General features: G+C 46.8%; 1 protein-coding gene across 1 annotated transcript; it reads left to right on the top strand.

Moving 5' to 3' along the window:
* Positions 1-1,607: 1,607 nt before the first annotated feature.
* On the top strand, positions 1,608-23,838 carry LOC138303683 (solute carrier family 2, facilitated glucose transporter member 3-like). Its single transcript, XM_069243009.1, has 10 exons — positions 1,608-2,014; positions 4,158-4,256; positions 7,468-7,628; positions 7,745-7,985; positions 13,111-13,273; positions 18,053-18,240; positions 19,015-19,119; positions 19,338-19,439; positions 19,855-20,058; positions 22,091-23,838. The coding sequence occupies exons 3-10, from the start codon at positions 7,498-7,500 to the stop codon at positions 22,325-22,327; spliced, it is 1,371 nt and encodes a 456-aa protein (XP_069099110.1). The 5' UTR covers positions 1,608-2,014; positions 4,158-4,256; positions 7,468-7,497; the 3' UTR covers positions 22,328-23,838.

Below are 23,838 nucleotides of genomic sequence, written 5' to 3'. Positions count from 1 at the left end.
ATTAACTAAGGCATAACTGGCACCAACCTGCGCACACTGCACCCAGCAAACACTCAAGAAGGACCAACCAAGATACAACACAGTCAAGACAAGTTTCAACCGACATCAACCAACCCATATATGTGACCAACCAAGAAGCAACTGGCGACAATCAGGACCTCAGTGGGGCAAACCATTGTAGGTTCCTAGAGTACCCCAAACTCAAATAGGATCAACCAAGACACAACTGGGACCAGTCAACAGTCTGCTGAATAAAGCAAAAGAAAACCATAACCAATCTGGGACACTCGGAGCCAGAACAACAACCCGACCAAGTGAGAATGGATTTTTAGAACTGACCAGCTACCAGAATGTATTGGAAGCAGCTTTGAGACTTTGGCCAATTAGCATCATCTAAATCACTATTACCAAAAACACCTAAAAGTAGAAGAACCAATCATTGGATTCAAATCTTCCCTAAGAATTCCTGACACACCAGTGAGCCCCATGTCCCACCTGGAGCTCAGGCTGGTGTGATTTCATCTGTTGACAAAGGGAAGCCATGATCCCCCTGGAGCCCAAGAAGGTAGGGTACTAGCAGCTCCCTGCTGTGGGACTTGTGACCCTGGGGTCTGGCTCAACCCTCAGGAGTTCATGTGCTCCTGACTTGTTCTCACTCTCTTTTCAGCATTTACCTCTCTCCCTGAATCTCTCCTTCCCCCCCATAATTCTTCCTGCTGTCCCTGATCCCCCACCCCTCTCTCGGCTGCTCCCACTCTTCTTGTATTCCCAGGTCTGACCTCCACCCTGTCATCAGTTTCTGATCTCCTTGTTCTCCTCATATTCCACCATCGCTTTCCTCCCACCTCCCTCAGGCCCCTTTCTCCCATCTGCTCCCTATTTATCAGCAGTAACTTCCCTCCCTCATTCATCCCTCCCCTGGCTCATCCCCCTTCAGCAGCCTCTGCTCTCACCTCCTTCCACCCTGGTCTTTCTCTCCTCAGCTGGGAAGATTCCCTCCCTTCACTCCTTCTCTTCTCAGCAGGCACCTCAACTCTCTCTCTGCTCTCCAGCTGGCTTCTCTTTCAGCAGTGCCTGTCCTCTCTCCTATCCCTCCACCTGGTCCCTCTCTCCTCAGCAGTGCCAGCTCTCTCTTGCCACTGGTCCCTCTCCCCTCAACAGTGCCAGCTCTCTCTTCCCACTGGTCACTCTTTCCTCAGCAGTGCCAGCTCTCTCTCGCCACCGGTCCCTCTCTTCTCAGCAGTGCCAGCTCTCTCTTCACACTGCTCCCTCTCTCCTCAGCAGTGGCTACTCTCTCTTTCACCCTGGCCCCTCTCTCCTCAGCTGTGAATATTCCCCCCCTTTACTTCTTCCAACCCTTCTCTTCTCAGCAGGCACCTAAACTCTCTCGCCGTTCTCCAGCTATTCTCTTCTCAGCAGTGCCTGACCTCTCTCCTCTACCTGCACTTGGCTCCTATGCCCACAGCAGCGCAGCTCTCCTCTCTTAGAATGAATCCCTTTCCCTCCGCAGTGCCAGCTTTACACCCCCAGCCTCTCTCTCCTCAACACTCTCTCAGCAGCGCATGCGCATTTCCTCTCTCCCTTTCAGTTCCTCGTTTCCGCAGCAGAACCTCCTCTCTCTCCCGTTCCTCCACATGTCCTCTCTCTCACAGCACTGCCTGCTCGCTGGACCTCTTTCCCCAGCAGTCTGCTGTCTCCCCCCTTTCTCTTTCAGCAGTGCCTGCTGTCTCTCCCCCCACCTGGACTCTCTCTCTTCAGCAGTGCCACTTGTCTCTCCCCACTGGCCTCTCTCTTTTCAGCAGTGCCTGGTAGCTCCCCCCGACCCCCCCCCCCCCATGGCCTCTCTGCTACATAAAAAAGTAGACACTCCCCTGTTAGAATAAATGCATCCAACGAGTCTACAAATTTACTTTTTGAGAGATTTCTGGGGTGTGCATTTGTAAAGCATACTTTTAGATGATGCAGGAGAAGGCCGTGCCCCACTGGCGAGGGGAGGCGGTGTATATGAGAGCTGGTAAGTTGATTTTGTTCAAGATAGCCTGGGGGAGGTTGTTGGGGGGGGGGGGGGGGGGGGGAGTTGACTGCTCTTGACGTGTGCAGCCTGAGTAGGGCTGGACCCCAGTGTCATCTTAATGATTTTTTGGGCTGCGGGCAAGACCTAATTTGGGGCCCCTTGTTTAGAACATTTTTTGAATTTGGTTGCCCAGTTTCTTGTAATTCAGCAGGGTGCCAAATAATCTCGAATTATATGTCCAAGTCAAACAAAAACAGCTACATTATGTCTTGCGCAAGGGCCCTGTGTAGGTGGACCCAGGGGTACATGTAGGCAGACAAAGGGTGACAGATGGGAGACATGGAAAGATCACGTTCTCAGGGTCCCTTTGGAAGGTGGGGACCATGGACAATTCCCCCCTTTGACCAGGCCTTAAAACCTCTCTGCTGCGCTTGACTTCTAGACCCGCAGGTCGGGTTTTCAGGCTGTGCCTAATGAATATTTATGAGGCAATGCATGTTTAAACAGTTAAAGTGGTGATTATTCTAGCTCTAATGTCTTAATTAAAAGCAGGTCTTTTAGACAGTTGGGGGTGTCTTCGTGTCCATCCGAGTGGTCTGAAAAGGCAGGTACTGGACATCTGATTATGCTCCTTTCTATTAAGTGTTTTCATTCTTCGTCTTACTAGAAAATAATAAATGGTTAATTTTTTGTTGAATTGTACAAAAATATTTAAACTTTGGTATCTGACAGCAGGCCAGCCGGCGCTATTAAGTTAATCCTGAAAAGTACATAGAGGCCCATTAAAAATAACGTGTGCCTCCGTTCAACACCTGCTCTCTGCAGGCATGAAACATTCTGCTAAAAATGGTGCAGTGGGATCTCATAGATTTCACTGCAACATTTTTGCAGGCCCCCTAATGGGGGAACGCCCCCCTTGCATACTTTATGCCTGACGCAGGCATAATGTGGCCCAAGGGATTACAAAGTTGCGAAATGCATGCATTGCACCACTTTGTAAATATGGGGCGATGTTTATGCCACAATATCGCCACATCAATGTAAAAAAATGACGCTAATGTGGGGATAGTTGGCGCTAGGCCCTTCTTTAACATTGTGCTGCTTTGCATCAAAGTGGACATCTCTCAGGGCCAACCACCTGGAGCATCCTTGTTTTTGACACAAAGCTTGAACTACTAAAATAGGCTTGTGTAAGAAACTAATGCTCCGTTGAGGCGGGTGCAATTAAGGGGGAAAGCATTGACTTCCACTTAAAAAGGCATGTTGTATGTGTTGTGCAGGACCCAGCACTCATCTTATCTGCATGACCCTTGTGCATGTTCTATGCGTAGCAATTTGTACTGAAACTTATGGCTCGTGTGCGAATCTTCTCCTGCACAGCGCACAGCCACCTCGGCGCCATGATGGACAGCCATCCACGGTGCAACGCAGCCTGTCTGCACTGATGCAGGGGAGAACACCAGCAGCAAACCAACCTTGGCAGTCATACCGCAGCTCTGTGTTTACCCTGCGCAATGCAGCACGGGAAACGTGGAGGCTGCTCACTGAATGATATTTCGGCCTAAGTCTGCTCAAAGATATATGTTTGAACCACCAATGCAATCTCTGCAAAGTCACTCCTGCAAATTCATAGCAGAGAAGTACTGCTCTGCTCATGTTCCTGAGGTTTTTCCCATCGTTTATTGGACATTTGCCATTTAGGTTCAGTGGCTGGTCTGGCTTCTTTTGAATGGATTCTGCACTCTGCTATGATACACTGGCTCGTGTTTGTCTGCACCTGGGTGGATATGTAGAGATACATTTTGCACAACTTTCGTCCTTTAGGTGAACCCCTCACAGATGTTTTGAACCAGTCTTCATTTTCCACATTCTGAAGATGTCTTTCAATGTATATTTATTAGCTATTAATATGGTACCCACATTACACTGTCCATCCATTCGAACTGAGCGAAACCAGTGCAGGGCTCATATGTCTCAGGGTGGGACCTGTGCAGAGCTCCTTTTCACATTTATGGCTTAACAAGGGCCCCAATGGCTTTGGGGGAGGGAGGGGCCTCGTGGGAGGGAGAGTCGCCCTAACAGAAGAAATCCACAAGGAAGGCATACAAACTTTTCTCCTCAACTTTTTTTCCCTCTACCTCAGAAGCAGCTCACCTGCCCACTCGTCTTCTCTGTGACGGTCGCTGTGATTGGCTCCCTGCAATTTGGATACAACACCGGGGTGATCAACGCCCCTCAGTCGGTGAGAGTGCGGGGCACAGGGTTCGGCAAAATCATTTGTTAATAGCTCTCCCAGTGCTACTTTCTAAATCTGCACTTCTCCTGCGAACCTAGTCCTGATAACCAAGGGCCAGATGTACAAAAAAAGCAATTTGCGACTTGCAAATTGCGAGTCCCTGCGACTCGCAATTTGCAAGTCGCAAATTGCTATGCAGTACGGTGTCTGAGACACCGACTGCAACTCGCAATGGTTCATGAGGTGGGTCGCAAATTGCGGCCCCATTGCGAGTATAGGCACTCGCTAACATGGAGGCCTGCTGACATCAGCAGGCCTCCATGTTAGCGACCTGCCTTTTAAATAATGCATTTTTTTTTTTGAAGTGCAGCCCGTTTTCCTCACAGGAAAACGAGCTGCATTTCAAAAAAATCCAAAACCTTTAGTTTCGGATTTTTCAGGGCAGGGAGTGGTCCCTTGGACCACTCCCTGCCCTGAAAAAATAATATGGGGTCCAGTCACAAAGGGGAAGGGGTCCCATGGGGACCCCTTCCCGTTTGCGAGTGGGTTACCATCCACTTCAAGTGGATGGTAACTGCGACTCCATTTGCGACCGCGTACGCGGTCGCAAATGGAGTTGCATACCACTCCGACTCGCAAATAGGAAGGGAACACCCCTTCCTATTTGCGAGTCGCAAATGCATATTGCAAGTCGGTAACGACTCGCAATATGCATTTGTGAATTGCAAACCCACGTTTGCGAGTCGCAAACGGCGATTTTCGCCGTTTGCGACTCGCAAAATGGTTGCTACATCTGGCCCCAAGTCCCTTAGCAACGCCGAAGAACATTAGAGGTGGTCACCTCCGTATCAAACCTCACTGCAGCATCTCCGTCCATCCCATGAGCCATGACACATAGACACATCCATCCTATGATGCCATGACACTGCACCTTCCTCTACCAACCTACATCCCTCTTCACCTGGACCTTACACATAGGGACCACACTACCCACATACCGAGAGCCCACTTAGACAATTCCACCCGCCCTTCACTTTATCAGTACCAACTCATAGGATGGACCAATCTCACCTAACGCTGCTTAGTCCCCACAACACCACCAGCCCTCACAATTACTCCTACTGGCTTCCCTCCCACACCACCCTGAATGAACCCTTTCCCTCCTCGATCTACTACACAAGGAGCCTGACTTGTTTTGTGCCAAGCAACCTGAGGGTCAAGCACAGGTTAATTTAGTTACTTTTGTGGTTCGCCCTGACAAGGATTGTGGCTGTTGCTTGACCAGGACTCACACCCCCCTCAACCAACAACCCAGTTTTTCACAATAACTCTCTTAACCTGCAGCTCCCCAGCTTTTCCCATGCAAGGACCCACATGAAGTGCGCCATTTGCCTTGTTCCTTTAACTTATCATTAGTGCCACTTTGGATGTTAGTCCAAAAGCTGCTGCATCTTACCCATAGGTGTTGCAAGAGGCCTGCTGCACCTTATCCATAGTGTTCTGCAAAAGGCATGCTGCACCTTACCCGTAGTGTCCTGCAGAAGGTCTGCTGCTCCTTACCCGTAGTGTTCTGCAGGAGGCCTGCTGCACCTTATCCAAAGTGTTCTGCAAGAGGCCTGCTGCACCTTACCCGTAGTATTCTGCAAGAGGCCTGCTGCACCTTACCCGCAGTGTTCTGCAAGAGGCATGCTGCACCTTACCCGTAGTGTTCTGCAAGAGGCATGCTGCACCTTAGCCGTAGGTGCTGCAAGAGGACTGCTGCACCTTACCCGTAGTGTTCTGCAAGAGGCCTGCTGCACCTTACCCGTAGTGTTCTGCAAGAGGCATGCTGCACCTTACCCATAGGTGCTGCAAGAGGACTGCTGCACCTTACCCGTAGTGTTCTGCAAGAGGCCTGCTGCATCTTACCCGTAGTGTTCTGCAAGAGGCCTGCTGCACCTTACCCGTAGGTGCTGCAAGAGGCCTGCTGCACCGTACCCATAGGTGCTGCAAAAGGCCTGCTGCACCTTATCCACAGGTGCTGTGAGAGGCCTGCTGCACCTTACCTTCGAGGCCCAAGAACTCTAGAATGTATCTGGGGTTAGAAGTCTTCCCATCAGACCGGATATGGCCGTGAAGTGAGGGCAGGACTGCTCCTTTTGGGTGGAACCAAGACTGATTAACAAATGGTTGATCAACGTCTATGATAGCACAGTGAGAAAAAGAGATGGAATGGAATATTCCTAGAACAACTAGCAATGGTGAGGGTTCATTCAAACCAAAACATTTTGTTTTTCTCGTTGAGTTGTACTGGTGTGGCCAGTAAGTGGGTCCCATGCTTGCTAACACAGAAGGATATCAACCGCACCTCACTGATGAAACCCATAACTCTGACATATGTCTGGACATCTAGATTTTCTAAGAAATTTCTCCTCCTTGCTCTGCACCCTTCTCACTGTTCCCATACTAGGCCAGTCACTCAGCTGTTCATGGTGCACCCTTATTCTCATCTACTGTCTGGACCCTGTCCTATCCCTGCTCCAGAACTCTATTTCAGCCCACTTCTTACACCGCAGTTCTGACCTGGAGCACACGCCTGCTCCTTCAGTACTAAGGGCAGATTTAAAAGAAAGTGGAGCATCGGTCCTGATGCGCCACTTTTCTTGTGTCACCCCTGCCCCACCTAACAACACCATGGCAGTGCCGTATTTACAGTACAACACACCATGGTGGTCGTTAGGATAACAGCATAAACATTTTTGACGCTATTGTGGTACTTTGCTGCACTAGTGTAAAAAATATTGACATTAGTGCAGCAAAGCACAGAGAGGCTCATTGATTGAAATGGATGCGTCATTTTAATGGATGCTTTAAGGAGGCGTTAAAAATGATGGTGAAAATGGTGCAGTGAAATATAAATTTCACTACCCCATTTTTTCGGGCCGCCCTGTGTCGGAATGTCCCCCTTGCATACAGTATGCCTGGCAAAGGCATAATGTGGCTCAAGGGGTTACAAGGTGGCGCAATGCAAGCATGGCGCCATTTTGTAAATACAGCATGGGAGAAAGGCCTCCTTAATGCCACATTAGTGTAAAAAAATGATGCTGTGGCAGTGCAAGGTGGCTGTAGGGGCTTGTAAATATGCCCCTAGGACCCAGGAGCACTAGTGGGACTCTTCACACCCCTTGTCTCCGGGACATGGTGCTCCTAACTCTTGTGCATTCTTCCCTCCCTTCAGATCATTGAGACATTTTACAATGAGACGTACATGGGCCGGACAGGCAAAGGGATATCCTCCAGCTTCCTGACCTCTCTCTGGTCGGTCTCGGTTTCTATCTTTCCTGTGGGTGGCATGGTAGGATCCTTCTCCGTGGGGCTGTTTGTTAACCGCCTTGGCAGGTGAGTGACTGATGGTTGGACTGTGCTGACGTATATGTTCCTCAAATTCTCTCCCACCGTGGTGGACCCACAGTTGTACTAGCGTTCATACTTTTTCTTTACTCTTCCTTTTGCAGGAGAAACTCCATGCTGTTGGCCAATCTCTTGCCCATTGGTGGAGGGGCACTGATGGGCTTCTCCAAGCTGGCCCGCTCCTATGAAATGTTTATCATCGGACGCTTTATCGTTGGCGTTTACAGTGGGCTCACCACAGGCTTTGTACCCATGTACATTGGAGAGGTTGCACCCACCAGCCTTCGTGGTGCCTTAGGGACTCTCAACCAACTGGGCATCGTGGTGGGCATCTTGATTGCGCAGGTGAGGGATTCAGTAAAGAGGGAAGTTTTTTATAGCAAGGCAGGGGAAATAAATGGAAGGCAGAGCATTTGTATCAGGTGGAAAACTGGGGCTTCGGATGGAAGGAGAGACCCAGCAATGGTTAGTAGGGCAGGGGTGGTGCGCTTGGATGTGGTGTCTGGGTCTACGTTTAAGGGAATTTCAGGATATGGCAGGATGAGATGTCGGGAGCTAAATTAGTGATTCCTTTGATTCCCACAGGCCCATATGGATCCGTGAATCGCTGCAGGCCACATGCCTTTGTTGCAGCAGCAGTGGATCTCGAATGTGTCCTCAACATACACATTCCCCTCGCATAGTTGCATTTAGGCTGTGTTTCATGTCAACATTCCCTTGATAATTCTGTGACCCCGAGACCAGTAATGAAATGAAACTGTACTGACTCTAGCAATAGTCAGTGTCACTTTTATGCCCTCTCCACACACCACTGCCCATCTAAACTGGTCTAGTTAGAAGTTTGGCCACCACGGCATAGGCTGCAGACGAAATCAATCAATACTGATATTCTGGGATCAACCTTCCATTCATCTAAGCATGTGTGAGGCACCATTCCTCTTGGGCAAAGTTGGTGCCTGAGGGTCCTCGACATGAGTTACAGCAAAAGGAGACACACAAAATCCAGATATGCCAAATTCCCAAGGGAAATTCCATACCAGCATGTGCTCTGATTTGGGACAAAAAGACCCTTTGCTCAGCTCTGCTGTCTCTTGGACTGACCGGTCTCTCATCTCTGGTCATTCTGCTTCTGCTGCCTCGGTCTTCGAGGCTCTTATCAACCAGCATTGCAACTACCCTGCTTCACTGCGCTTCCTCACTCGCTGAGCATTTTACTCAGACATTATGCTTGTTCATAACCACAGACAGGATTGCCCACAAATATTAGACATTACAATACAGGCTTTTACATTGTAGGTCTTTCCCTCACTTTATGAAGTCTGATCTATCTATCTATCTATCTATCTATCTATCTATCTATCTATCTATCTATCTATCTATCTATCTATCTATCTATCTATCTATCTATATATATTTATATACAAAAATGTGTGTTTGTGTGTCTGGATGTATATATATATATATATATATATATATATATATATATATATAACCCCTTACCTTCCTTTACCTGTACCTCCTGTGAACCCTAGGACCCTATAAAACCTTTACCCCTTTACCTCTGCCCATCCATAAACCCTACAATCACCCTTACCACTGGCTCCCCTTCCCACCCCTTAACTCTAATGTCCCTGCCCCATTACCTCTACCGAGACTGTAATCCTAAAATCACTCATGACCACTTTACCTTTACCCATGCATTCTTTAAAAGAACTCAAAATAATGTTAGTTAAAGAAAAAAAAAATATATATATACTCATATGTATATGCTTACCTGAGGAGTAAAGTATTGTGGGGTAAAGCATGTGTTGATAAAAACCCATTAGCATCACTTACCTGTGTGGTACTTACCGGTGGTAAAGACTGTGGGGTAAAGCTGATCAGGGGTAAAGACTGCGGCATAAAGGTTGCATACCTTCATTGCACATGTTCAAAACAATTGTTCCCCCTAATTTACACAGCACTCAAATACACAGAATCTCTGCATAGTGCTTACCAGACACCCTGTTGTGGAGACTGCACTTGGGAATGTAAAGATAAGACTACACATCATACAGCAGTAGTATGAGAGATCCTGGTTCAGTACTGACTGGTAAAAGAGTCCACAGTAGTTTTGCCCTGTGGTGTAGGCTGGAAAATGGCATCTTCACTTGGGTCCATAGAATGAGGATGGAACCCATTATGTGTTAGTAAGGGCTGAGATGCCAGGGATCTTGTCATATTTAGCAACAGACAGTGGCGGCTCCTCCGCAGTGACAGAGGAGCGGCTCAGAGCCAGCAGCTGAAAAATAAAATGATATTTTATTGTAGTTTTATTTTTAGGCTGCTGGCCGAGCCAGCGTGTGCAGGGAGGGGTGGGGCTGGGCCATTGGAAGTGGAAGGAGGAGTGGAGTGGAGTCACAAAGTGTACTTAAAAGTGCGCATCTCAGTTTGGCCAGTCATCTTAGGCCGGCCAAAAAGACATGCACACTTAGGTTTCTCCAAACCAGCTGTGTTGCACAGCTGGGTTAGAGAAACAGCACAGATTCCCATGCACTGTCTGAGCGGCAGACGAAGCCGCTCATACCAATCCTGGTGCTACTCTCATGCTTGGTATAGCATGAGAGCAGCACCAGAATTGCATGGGGCGCCTGCGCTGGTGTCCCAAGGACTGCTGGACACCGTCAGGAGCAGGAGACAAGAGGAGCGAGGGGGCCTCCAGGGTTGGCGCAGGACAGGTATGTTTTAAAAAATATATATTTCCATAATCCTCCGTCCCCCCACACCCCCTACGTGACATTTGTGTCACCCGCCACTGAGATCAAAATAGATGGGGGATTGGCTTTCACCAGGACATGGTATTGCAAGGTAATCATTTATTGTATAGCGTTATAAAATCCATTACAATACATCAATAAAAAAATATACTGGCTTAAAAAGGAACACGTTTATACATTTCTGTTTAAGTGACCTTGCTATGTAAGTGAAACTGTGACCTAGTGTTAATAAATAAGGTTACCTAACAACAGTTAGTGTTTTTTTTTACAATAGTTTGTAAGTAATTTTGGATCAATTCAAAATGTTTCATAACAAATCCTATTGACCTGTGCGAGGATACTTTAAAACAAACATTTCAGGCCTCTTTGTTTGTCCTGATGCCAGATGCTGTAAACAGTGGGTCAAATACTTCTTCAGCAGATTAAGCAAATGATGCCTTCTGTTACTTCTCTATTTATACTAAAATTGTTTTATTAATCCGGCCCCATGAGCCACTCATACGGGCAATTATTGATTTAGAACAGTGGTTCCCAACATGTGATCTGGGGACCCCTAGGGGACCCCAAAACTTCCTTAGAGGGTCAGTGAGTGCTTGGAAAAATAACTAATATTAAGAGATTAATAAGGTGTATATAATGAAAGTGTGCAATCGAACATTTTAAAACAGTCTGTAAATGTCAAGGAATTTGAAAATGGAGGCTAGAAATTAAATTAGCATCCTCAGGTTGATTTGTGGGAGCAGTGCATTTGTATCACACAGAATATAGTATGGACGATGTTTGGTTTCACTTTAATTCAGAAAAGCTCCAACCATAATAGTAAAAAAAAATTAAAAAATATTTTTAATGTATTTATTTGCAAATTAAAAAAAACGTGTTATCATTCGTGTATGTGTTTGATGGAATGCTTGTTTCTATATTTTTTGGGTGCGTTTTGCAGTTCAAATCATCAATACTGTTTAGGCCTGGGTCCCTGGCTTCCAGTAAAGGCTCAGTGGGGGGTCCCTGGATTCCAGTATTGATAAAGGGGGGGTCCACAGAAGTCAAAAGCTTTGGAACCACTGAATTAAAAGATCACCAAAAAGCTATCAGAGGGGAAGGATAAAAAGGTTTTTCTTGCAGGTATTTTAGAGTTGCAGAGCTTCCCCTGTGGTCCGAGACACACTCCTCCCACCCAGTTCTGCACTACACAGAGAGGAGGTCTTCAAACTGGGGGGCGTGCCCCCCTAGGGGGTCCTCAAGTGATCCCAGGGGTGGTGCAAGACTCTGGCCAAAAGAAGCATTACACAGATAACAGGCCTTTGTTTTAAGTAGAAGCATGTTATTGTATTTTTAAAAAGGTAACAGTACTTTACTGTAATGTTTAAATAGGTTTAGACATATTTAAACATTGCCATGTTTATAAAATAATTGTGAAAAATTCTGAGGGGGGGCCAATGATTTTTATTTTTGAAATGGGGGAGGGGGTAAGGCATTAAAAAGTTTAGAGACCACTGTTGTAGAGGCAGGAAGGCATCAAGGGGTTATGGTGAAGCTTGAAGCAAACATCTACCCATGGAAAACATTTCTGTAGACTTGTGGAAACACAGAGTGATGAGGTGGAACATGAGAAACCGCAGTGTGCCAGGGCAGCAGGTCAGTGGCTAAACACACCCGCTGCAGAGATCAGTGCATGGCTGGGGGAAGCAGGTACTAGTCGCCTCCTTGTTGACCCAGCCATTCGCCCTCTCAAGGTCGCCAAAGTGAGCAGGGAGGGCACGGCTCTTGCTCAACATGAGAGCTTTGGATTATCAAAACACCGCAAATGATAACAATGTATTTACCTTACCTGTCACTCACTCACTTTCCTCCTTCTCTCTGGTTTGCTATCCTTCCGTCTTCCTCCCTCCCTCCCGTCGTCTGAACTTTCACCTTCCCCCTCCCCTTTGTGCAACCATCCTTCTCTTTCTTAATTTATACTCCTTTCTTCCTCACTTCCATCCTCCCTTCCCCCCTCCTTCGCTCGGCCTTTACCCTCCCTCACTCCCTGTTTCTTTTGTCCAGCCCTCATTCCTTTAATGCTACCAATGGTTCCTTGCACTCTCCTCTCCTTTCCTTCCCCATCCTGCCCCTCCCCTGCCCTCTCCTCACCTTGCCACGCTTCCCCTCTCCTCCCTTCCCCTCCCCCTCACCTCACCTCACCCACCCTTTCCCTTCTCTTCCCTTCCCTTCCCCTCCCTCCCTCTGCTTCTCTACTCTCCCCGCCCTTCCCTTCCCTCCCACAACCCTCCCTTCCTCTCCTCTCTCTTCCCCTCCCTCCTCTCTTCTTTTCTCTTCTCCCCTCCTCTCCTCTCCTCTCCTTTTCTCTTCCTTTCCCTTCCCTTCCCCTCGTCTCCTCTCCTCTCGTCTCCCCTCCCTTCCCTTCCCTTCCCTCCCCTTCCCCACCCCTCCTCTCTTCTCCCCTCCATTCCCTTCCTTCCATACGCCTCTCCTCTCCTCTCCTCTCCTCTCCATTCCCTCCCCTTCCCTTCCCCTCACTTCCCCACCCCTACCCTCCCCTCCTCTCCTCTCCTCTCTCTTCCCTTCCTGTCCCTTCCCCTCCCCTTCTCTCCTCTCCTCTCCTCTCCTCTCTTCTCCTCTCCTCTCCCCTCTCTTCCCTTCCCCTCCCCTCCTCTCCTCTCTTCTCCTCCCTCTCCTCTTCCCTCCCTTCATCTCATTTCATCTCCTCTCCGCAGGTCTTTGGTCTGGATGTCATCATGGGCTCAGAGCGCCTCTGGCCCCTTCTTGTGGCCGTCACTGTCTTCCCAGCCTTCATACAGATCTGTCTGCTGCCCTTCTGCCCAGAGAGCCCTCGGTTCCTGCTCATCATCAAGAAGGAGGAAGAGCGAGCACAGGCCAGTATGTGAGGTTTTCCTACTCTTCCTATGGGCAGTGCCCCCTCAAAGATTAATGTAGAACTCCAGGAAGGCAGAATGGGGGACCACAGATCAAGACAATAAGGGGAAAACTGCTCATGACCATGGCAAGGCAGGTTAATCGAAATGGGGAAACTTTTAAATGATAGCCAAGCGAAATAGGACCTCTGTTGCTTCACACAACTGTGCAACATGCAGACTCAGCTAAGCCTGACAAGGGCCTAAGGGTTATTAAGTATGGGGGGCATCAGATGGGTGATGGAAGATGTTTGTGACAGCTCCAGGCCAGTGTCATGAGATTATCGAAAGTGGTGGTGCTCTGGACTGCTCTCCGGAAATTATTCCAGGTAGTTTATCTCCAGACCACCGTCAGTGATTATTGAAGGTTGTGGAGCTCTGGACCACAGTCACGAGGTAATTGAAGGTTGTGGAGCTTGTTAGAAATGGGGTCTTCGGTTGGCAGTCAGGTTACCCCTGTCCAAGCAAGGACCCTCACTCTAGTCAGGGTAAAGGAGAATCACACTCAGTTAACCCCCGCTCACCCCCTTGGTAGCTTGGCACGAGCAGGCAGGCTTAACTTCAGAGATAATGTGTTAAGTATTTGTACTAACACACACAGTAATACAGTGAACCACTACAAAATGACACAACACAGGTTTAGAAAAATAGTAAATATTTTATCTAAATAAACAAGAACAAATACGACAAAAATCCACAATACACAGTTAAAAATATGAATTTAGCACTTAAAAGCACAAAAATAGTGACTAGAGACACAAATGCTGCAAGTTGGACTTAAGCCGCGTCATGACGGAGTAGTTTCCTACAATGCAACGGCAATGGTGCCTTTTACGGAGTCTTTCAACCCCCAGATACAGTACCTTAGCAAACAAGTAGAAAACAGGCCGGTGCATGGAGTCGGGGAGAGAGGGTTGCTGGATCCGATGCGGCGTCGGTTACAGTGCTACGGGGCAGAGGAGCAGAGGCATCACGCAGCAGCGTCGGGTCCTTACTGCAGAGCAGTGGAGGTGAGGCGCGCCGGTTGTGAGGTGTCGGTCCCTTGGTTCCGGCAGGTACGAAGTCCAGCAAAGTCCCAATGCTGTGAGGTGACCTCACGGGGTTGCAATGACGTCACAGGGCCGCAGGCGCTGCAATGACATCAGATGTCACAGATGTCAGACTTACGACACTCCGAAGTCAGCGAAGTCGACTGGATCACCGGCTGCAGCAACGCAAAGCCTACAGGGTTGTTGCACTTCTGCGAGGTCCACGGCCTTGGGGCAGGCGGCGTCGTAATTCCGGGCAGTGGCGTCCTTTACGAAGTCGCACGCTGTCGTCCGGTGTCGTTAGGGTTTTCTCCAGAAATTCTCTTCCAGGGACCCAGGAACTGGAATGGCACCCTCTGGCAAGCTAGAATCCACAGCAGGAAGACACGGAACTGGGTGGTGAAGCCTTTGCTGTCCCTGAGGCTTCAAAACAGGAGGCAAGCTCTACTCTAAGCCCTTAGAGATACCTCTCAAACTGGAATGCAAGACAAGTCCAGTCTCTGTCCCGTTGCACAGGCAGAATCAGCAAATGCAGGATACCCAAACACAGCACTAGCCAGGGCAGCACTTCTCCTCACCTCTTCTGCTCTTCTCCAGGCAGAGGTTCCTCTTGAATCCTTGAAGTAATCGGATTTCCAGGGGTTTTGGGTTCAATACTTATACCCCTTTCTGCCTTTGAAGTGGGCCTGCTTCAAAGGAAAGTCTCTTTTGTTTACAAAATCCTGCCTTGCCCAGGCCATGCCCCAGACACATATCGGGGGTTGGAAACTGCATTGTGAGAGGGCAGGCACAGCCCATTTATGTGTAAGTGACCACTCCTCCCTCCACTCTAGCACAGATGGCTCATCAGGATATGCAGGCTACACCCCAGCTCCCTTTGTGTCACTGTCTAGAGGAGAGGTGCAAACAGCCATACTGTCAAACTGACCCAGACAGGGTATCCACAAACAGGCAGAGTCACAGAATGGTTTAAGCAAGAAAATGCCCACTTTCCAAAAGTGGCATTTTCAAACTAACAATCTAAAAAACAACTTCATTAAAAGATGTATTTTTAAATTGGGAGTTCAGAGACACCAAACTCCACAAATTGATCTGCTCTCAAAGGAATCTGCACTTTAATAATATTTAAAGGCTGCCCCCATGTTAATCTATGTAAGAGATAGGCCTTGCAACAGTGAAAACTGAATTTGGCAGTATTTCACTGTTAGGACATGTAAAACACATCAGTACATGTCCAACCTTTAACATGCACTGCACCCTGCCCACGGGGCTACCTAGGGCCTACCTTAGGGTTGCCTTACATGTATAAAAAGGGAATGTTTAGGTCTGGCAAGTGGGTACACTTTCCAGGTCGAATTGGCAGGTTAAAACTGCACTCATAGACAATGCAGTGGCAGGTCTGAGACATGTTTTCGGGGCTACTTATGTGGGTGGGAGAACCAGTGCTGCAGGCCCACTAGTAGCATTGGATTTACAGGCCTTGGGTACCTCCAGTGCTCTTTACTAAGGACTTACTAGTAAATCAAATATGCCAATCATGGATAAACCAATCAACAATACAATTTATACAGAGAGCATATGCACTTTAGCACTGGTTAGCAGTGGTAAAGTGCCCAGAGTCCTAAAGCCAACAAAAACAGGTCAGAAAAAATAGGAGGAAGGAGGCAAAAAAGTTTAGGGATGAGCTTGCAGAAAGGGCTATTTCCAACAGAGCTATGGACCACTGACGGCAGGTTATTGAATATGGGGGAGCTCTGGAGATTTGTGAGCATATTATTAAAGGTGGTGTAGTTCCACGCCACTGTGACGAGATTATTAAAGGTGGTGGAGCTAAAAGTCACTGCGAGGAGCTTTTAAAAGGTGGTGGAGCTCCAGGACATCGGGAGAAGCTCATTAAAGCTGGAGGAGCTAAGGATGGGTGTTTGTAGCTTATTGTGAATGTTGGAGTTTCTGACACCATTGACATAGTAGTAAGTATGGTAGAGCTTTTTCTGGGATGTGTTGGGAGTTTATTGAGAAAAGTGGGAATCTGTACAGTAGGTCTGGACAAGTTGAATGCGCTGTCAGGAGATGATGATTTTACATGCAATAGAAGATTATTGAACCTGGCTGTATTCCTGACACCTAACATGAGTTGTTTTAAGGTGAAAGGACTCCGAACCAAAGCTATGAGAATATTTTGGATCTCGGACCATGCTTAGGGCATTATTTAGGGTGGCAGGTCTCTAGAATATGATCAGGAGATTATTAAAGGTGGGGGGAGGGGTTCCAGACCACTGTCAGGAGATTATTGAAAGTAGTGGGACTCCAGACCACTGTATAAGAGAAATATTGAAAACAATAGGGTTTTACTGATGGAAGATTACTTTGGGTGGAGGTGCTTCAAAGACTTGTAAGAACAGTACTACAGAGTTCTGGGTCTCTGGACTACTGTCACTATATTACTAAAGGTGGTGAGGTGCAGCCGTTGCCGGGACATTGTTGAAGGAGGTGTGGCCTTTGACTACTTTCGTGGAATTATTCAATGTGATGGGAAGGTATTAGAATATCAGTATAATATTTTGAATAGTGGGGCTCTTCATAGGCATTGGTAGAGAATTCTGGTTGGCTGTGCTTCTTATAGCCTGTGGGAGATTAAGGAGGATGGTGTAGCACTGAAAAATGAGTTGTTATATTTGGTTGCTAGGTTAATAAGAGTGTTGGGGCTTCTGATAATTATTGGTAATTATTATGGATGTTGGGGCTCCTGGTAGTGGGTGGTGGTGCTTCATGTAGCTTCTAGGAGATTATGGAAGTTGGTGGAGTTCCTGACATCTAATGGGAGATTTTGAGAATGGCAGGGCTTCAGATGGCTGTCTGGACATTATTGTGGTGAAGCTTCAGAAGCTGTTGGCAAAGTTTTCAAGGTAGTGGCTCTTCCATTACTTATTGGGGGATTATTGAGTGTGATTAAGTTTCTATGGGATCTTGGGAGATTTTTAGGGTTGGTGGTGTGCCAGACATTTATTTGATGATGATTAAATGCAGGGGACGCCTGTGGCCATTTTAGAAATGTTTTAGTGTGGCACTATGCCTGACACTTGATGAGAGATTATTGAGTGTGCTGAAATGTATTAGACGTGTTGAGAAAATATTGAGTGTGGTGGAGTAATTTATAGTTTTTTGGGAGATTATTGAGTGTGGTTAGGTTTCTGAGCCCGATCAGTATATAATTGAGTACGATGGAATTTCTCAGAGCTGCCTGGACATTAAGGCTGCTGAGCGTTCCAATGACATTTAGAAGATAACTGTGTCTCGGGGCTGTGCACTAGAATTTCCGATACATATTTGGAGATTAATGGGATTTCTTTGTAATACTGAGAGGAAGACTACTCAGGATTGTGGGGCTTCTATTACATAGTAGATGACTACGTAAAAGGTCAGGGCTTCTAATATGTATATATGTTGGGAGATTTTTTTAAACTGTTTAGACTTCAGAAAACTATTAGAGGCTATTGATGATGGAGCATTTGTTACATCTTTAAACTATATTGAGAGCACCTGGAATTCTAGTAATCGTTGTGATAGTATTATGGGCAGTAGGACTTCTGCTAACACCTCACTGCATATTAAGAGTTGCCCGAGGCACGCAAGACTGGGTCAGCAGGGAAGAAGAGGATGATGCTCCTTGTCATGACAGCCTCCATGTCAATTAATCTTGACTCTCTTGTCTGCAGTACTGCAAAAGCTTCGTGGCACTGATGATGTATACCAGGACATCCAGGAGATGAAGGAGGAGGGTGCCAAAATGTCACAGGAGAAGTCGATGTCGATCATCCAGCTCTTCCGTGTGAGCAAGTACCGCCAACCCATCTTTATCGCCATCGTTCTGCAGCTTTCTCAACAGCTGTCTGGTATCAATGCTGTAAGTCCTATCCAAACCTATCAACAGCATTTGGAAAGTTAAAGCTCCTTCCCTATTACTAGAGTGAGGCACACCAGCCGAACACAGTTGTAATTATCTCCAGAAACCCATCCAGGATTAGCCACCCAGATTCATTTGTGAACACAAAAAAGGAGCTAATCTAAGATACTCTGCTTGTCTCTAAAGGGTTGACCACCATTATGCCATGATCTTGAAAGCACACAACACCGGACCTACTTAAAATCTGTGAGGGTTTATGATGCTGCACCTTTTGATGATATATTCTAATTCACTACAGATTCCCTAGCTCTTTTTTAGGTTAATTGATCTGAAAGTCTTTCTGAAAAAGGCACAGTTGAGACAAGTGCATTCATGATGCCCAATAACATGGTAAATTGCACAAAATGCTACAGAAACAGAGTGAGCTTTTGGGAAAAAAACTACTGTGTACTTGGACTGTATGAGCAATTCATGATTTTAGGGCCTCTGGGTTTTAATCATTTTATGTGTAAGCTTGTCTTTTGTCGGTTCATGCTCATAGTGCAGACAGCGACAATGTTTTGTAGACAAATTGTGACATAATGGTGAATGTTGCTATTAACCAGGATATGATAATGTACTTCCTGTCATGGTGTCACAGTTGCTCCCTTGAAATTAAAGTAGTGGTAACACGATGGCCGGGTTTCCAGCTCTAAAAATCTAGCCATCGACACAATATGTAGATTTAGGTTCCATGTTTGAAGAAACCAGCATATTTTCTTTCTCTTCTCCAAGGTTTTCTACTATTCAACTATGATCTTCCAAGGCGCTGGTGTTACCTACCCAGTGTACGCAACCATTGGTGCCGGAATTGTCAACGTTGCTTTCACTGTTGTATCGGTAAGGTTCATTTGTAAATCATTCATTAGGTTTTCCACTGGGCAATGAAGGATAGCTTGCTCATGGACATGATAAAAGAGGAAGAAAGCCATGAGCTTAGAGTATGATGTTTCCAAACTACAGACTTGGCTGCAATACCAAGACATTACTGAGTTGGATAAGACTAGTTATTCAGGATGTTTACCATATTGTCTTCTTTCTACCTCTTCACATTGCAGCTATTTCTCATGGAGCGAGCAGGGCGCCGTACCCTTCACTTGACAGGACTTGGTGGCATGTTCTTCTGTGCCCTTCTGATGACCATCGCACTCAAACTCAAGGTGAGGCCTCCTTGAAACACCTACCTGACCTGCTTTAACCACTAGGCTGGGGAAAGCGATATGCATGATAGACCTGACTGAGTAAGCAGAAAACATAACAGGAACATTATCAAATGCAATCATCAATGGTCGGATCTGAGTACAGAGTGTAATGGCCTGACCTTAGAATCGATGATGGCTGCTTAGTGTTGATGCACATGTGCACATAGGGTTTAAGGGAGAACATACAGGGTCATGGCTGTACACCAGGTGATTAGTCATCATTCACTTGACATTATGGTGATATACCAGCCTTTAGTGGTCATCAGTAGGTGTGCCTGTGTGTGTGTGGTCACCTGTTATTCATAACCTGTATCCTACTTCCTCCACGTTGAATCATTAAAATGCCCTCAATTGTTCTCTATTCTTTCAATAGAAGACCATCTTCCAGATGAGCTATGTCAGCATTGTGGCAATATTTGGCTTTGTGGCTTTCTTTGAGATTGGACCTGGCTCTATCCCCTGGTTCATTGTGGCAGAACTCTTCAGCCAAGGTCCACGGCCATCTGCCATGGCTGTTTCCGGATGTTGCAACTGGACAGCCAATTTCCTTGTGGGCATGCTTTTCCAATATGCAGCGGTAAGATTGCTAAAAATGGGGATGAGACCACTTATTGTGAGTATGTATTTCTGGGTAACTTAAGCTTGTAAAACTGAGAGCATCTAAGCTTTGTGGTTGACACTATTAGTATGTCTATAAGCTCTGGGATAGGTCATCATGTCTTCAGTGAGCGTGGAGCTCATGAATATTGGGAGTGCTCAATTTATGGTCAATGTGAGTGCATCTCATGAGTTCTGGAAAAGTCCAGCATGAAGTCTTGTGTGAGTGGATTCAATGAGTACCTTGGTGTTGATGTCCTTGGAGCCCATATTTACTAAAAGGTCAGGTGGATGTCAGTGCGTTTGCAACCCTTCAGTACTGGGAGAGGCCGTTTTTTCCAGAACCTGCAGTTCTGTGGAAACTTAACTGTGGTGTCAGTGACAAACAACTTCAAAGTTGCAACACGTTAGCCCTTACATTGCTAGTCATGTTGGGAAATATTAATAAAACAACAAAGGAGGTTACTCTTAAGTTGCTATTGTCACAATCGTGGAGCTCTGATTTATGGAGGTCAAGGCCAATTATTTTTTCTCAACCTTTGGAGTCCACCTACCCCTCTGGCAGGTATCTAAATTGGTTAAGAGGGCCCAGACTTAGGAGAAAATGGGATTATGCAGAGGAAGGAGAGATACTCCTGCAGATGGGCTGTCAGAATGCCTGGACTGGATGGCACAACACAAAGCCTCCACTCACAATTGACAGGAGACTAAGGGGGTCATTCTGACCCCGGCGGGAGGCAGGTGCCGCCCGCCGGGCGGAAACCGCCCAAACACCGCCCCGCAGTCAAATGACCGCGGGGACCATTCTAACTTTCCCGCTGGGCCGGCGGGCAATCTTCAAAAGATCGCCCGCCGGCCCAGCGGGAAAGCCCCAGCAAAGATGAAGCCGGCTCCGAATGGAGCCGGCGGATTTGCTGGGGTGCGACGGGTGCAGTTGCACCCGTCGCGATTTTCAGTGTCTGCCAAGCAGACACTGAAAATCTTAATGGGGCCCTGTTAGGGGGCCCCTGCACTGCCCATGCCAGTGGCATGGGCAGTGCAGGGGCCCCCAGGGGCCCCACGACACCCGTTCCCGCCAGCCTCTTCCTGGCGGTGTAAACCGCCAGGAAGAGGCTGGCGGGAAGGGGGTCGGAATCCAGCGCCGCCATGGAGGATTCCTTTGGCCAGGGGAAAACGGGCAGGAAACCACCGGTTTCCCTTTTCTGACCACGGCTTTACCGCCGCAGTCAGAATTGGCCAGGAAGCACCGCCAGCCTGTTGGCGGTGCTTCCGTGGTCGTTGGCCCTGGCGGTCAATGACCACCAGGGTCAGAATGACCCCCTAAGTATCAACTTATGGGTGAGAGGACATATATCAATGAAATAAATACACCAAAGGTAAATGAATAGCACATACTCAGAACATGCACATGTGGACTTATCTTGTGCAACCAGGAGATAAGCTGGAATTAGTACACCGCCAAACTGAGAGCTTTGTTCAGGAACTGAACAAGGATGGAAAGTCACTGCAACACCTGGAAAGAGGGAGCCCCACAGAGAGAAGATAACTAAAATAGAAAGGTCACAATGCAGATTCAGGCAAGTCACAGATTAGGAAAACACATGAGGACTAAAGGAACTTGATAAGGAGCGAATAATAAAGGTGTAGGAGTGGAATAGCCAAGTGCGAACTATAGCTTTGGTGCAGAGAGCATCAAATCCACTGATGTTGCCAGAAAACTTGGCCCTGCACTTGTAAGTTCCTATATAATGTCTGCCACTAGCAACTCAGGGGTGTACTTGTGGGGAATGTTACACTTGCAACTTGGGCAGCGTATCTGACTTTGGTAGTTGTAGCCATAGTGATGTAATCTTTATTCTCTATTGTCCTCTTTTCCACTGCCTCCATATTCTCTGGGAAATAATCTGTTTGGTATCTTTGATTAGCAATCACTATACAACTGACATATCCACTCTCACTTACCAAACATACTAACACTAACATACTTTCAACTTCTTTTTAATAACACCTAGATGTACTGTGGCCCTTATGTCTTCATCATCTTCACTGCTTTGCTTCTCATCTTCTTCATCTATACCTTCTTCCAAGTCCCAGAGACCAAGGGACGGACATTTGAAGAAATCTCCCGGGACTTTGAAAGATGCCCAGCTGAGCAAACAGTGGAGAAAGGTCCAAGTGAGGAGTTGACCAACATCAAGGAGGTTTCTCCTACCACAAACGGGGGACCACCCTGTCCTCCACTGGTGTGAGAAGATAAACAACTCACCATAACCTCATTGGGCTCTCAAGTAAAAGTTCCAGAGACTTGATTTAATAGATGGAACTGTTGTAACAATGTTATCACGATGACTACTGGTGGAAAAAGGTAATGCTGGCACATGGAGGAATCCGTATTTTCAGGATAGATCTTTTCTTTCACATCAAATATTCAATGCTCCATGCAACACAATAAAATCTGCCATTGTTGAGTTGCCCATAATTCCTCACTGCTTTCTGAATTCTGTTCCCTTCAGCCTACTTTAAAAAGATAAATATCTTCCTGGAAACACCGACCACAGGAACCAATTTTTATTTTTGAAGGGTTTTAAAGAATCACAGCAGTGCTCCAAGGTTATAGATTACCTTCTTCCTGGGTACATTCTTGTTGGCATGTTCAAAATGAAACTTGACTGTCATAATGAGCAGATTGGAAACAACTAAGTTTGGCATCCTTAAATGCATCCATTCACACTTCTGAAAATTAAAATACCAGATGACAAGAGACTTTGAAACCTCTAGAAAAACAGAAATTAAAATAAAGAAATATTTCTGTCTACTACCTGCACATAAATGGAGCAGCAAGGAAAAAAGGTCTTAAATTGATTTGTTAAAAAATTTTTATTTTATTTTTTCTTGTTATGTTCTTGGATACCTTTGCTGCCTAGACTTCCTTGTTTTATTACAGTGACATAAAAAAACATTATTTCATGGCTCCACACGTTGTCATCTAACTGATACCAGTGGATATAATGAAAGGAACTGATTTTAAATTCAGTATCAATGTAACTATGCAAAGACACCATTCTCTTAGTGACACTCATGTCAATAGTTTCAGTTGCAATGCTTATTGCCATATTCCTAGTGCCATCTGAAGATGGAAGAGATAAAGTGAGACAGAGATAAAGAGGGAGAGGGGGAGAGAGTGTGTGTGTCTGTCTGTTTGTGCTCTTGTTAACAGAGTTTCAGTCTGTGAAATATCGAGTACAGGAATACTGTAATACCTTAAAATCCTAGCCAAAATATCAAGGACAAAATATTGATGACCAGGATATCGAAAGGTAAGGCGGTCCAGAAAGGCCTTTATTCCACAGGTCATTTCCCCCGTGGGCTGGAACCCTTGGAGGCCAGTTTGCAAAGTCCAGGGTCGCTCCTGGTGCTTCTGTCAGTTTCTCAAGCTGCTTTGTGTAATTGCAGCCGGTACAGGAAGGCTCAGAAGAGTGACAAAGTGAGTGAAGGAGGGAAAATGTATAGACAAAGGACCTGATTACAAACATGGCGGTCTCATGACCTCCAGGTCTGCAGATGGTGGTCTGACCGCCGCCAATGCATCGGTCTGGGCTCCATATTACGACCGCGGTTGAAGTGCAGTGGTCAGACCCCCAGCACCAGAAATAGTCATTCTGGCGGTCTGGTGGTCCTTATCTGCCAGGGCAGTGCTGCAGGCAGTGCCACCCTGGGGATTACGACTTCATTCTCCGCCAGCGATTTCATGGCAGTTTCA

This window comes from Pleurodeles waltl, chromosome 7 (genome assembly GCF_031143425.1).
Source record: "Pleurodeles waltl isolate 20211129_DDA chromosome 7, aPleWal1.hap1.20221129, whole genome shotgun sequence".
NCBI classification, from domain to species: domain Eukaryota; kingdom Metazoa; phylum Chordata; class Amphibia; order Caudata; family Salamandridae; genus Pleurodeles; species Pleurodeles waltl.
Note: the sequence above shows the minus strand (reverse complement) of the source record. Positions and strands in the feature narration are given on the sequence as shown.

What these genes read in the sequence shown, in the direction of transcription:
- LOC138303683 (XM_069243009.1), top strand. Translation starts at nt 7,498, where the DNA reads ATGGGCCGGACAGGCAAAGGGATATCCTCCAGCTTCCTGACCTCTCTC. An exon ending in TTTGTTAACCGCCTTGGCAG is followed by an intron (nt 7,629 to 7,744) that starts GTGAGTGACTGA and finishes TTCCTTTTGCAG; the next exon opens with GAGAAACTCCATGCTGTTGG. An exon ending in TGCTTTTCCAATATGCAGCG is followed by an intron (nt 20,059 to 22,090) that starts GTAAGATTGCTA and finishes AATAACACCTAG; the next exon opens with ATGTACTGTGGCCCTTATGT.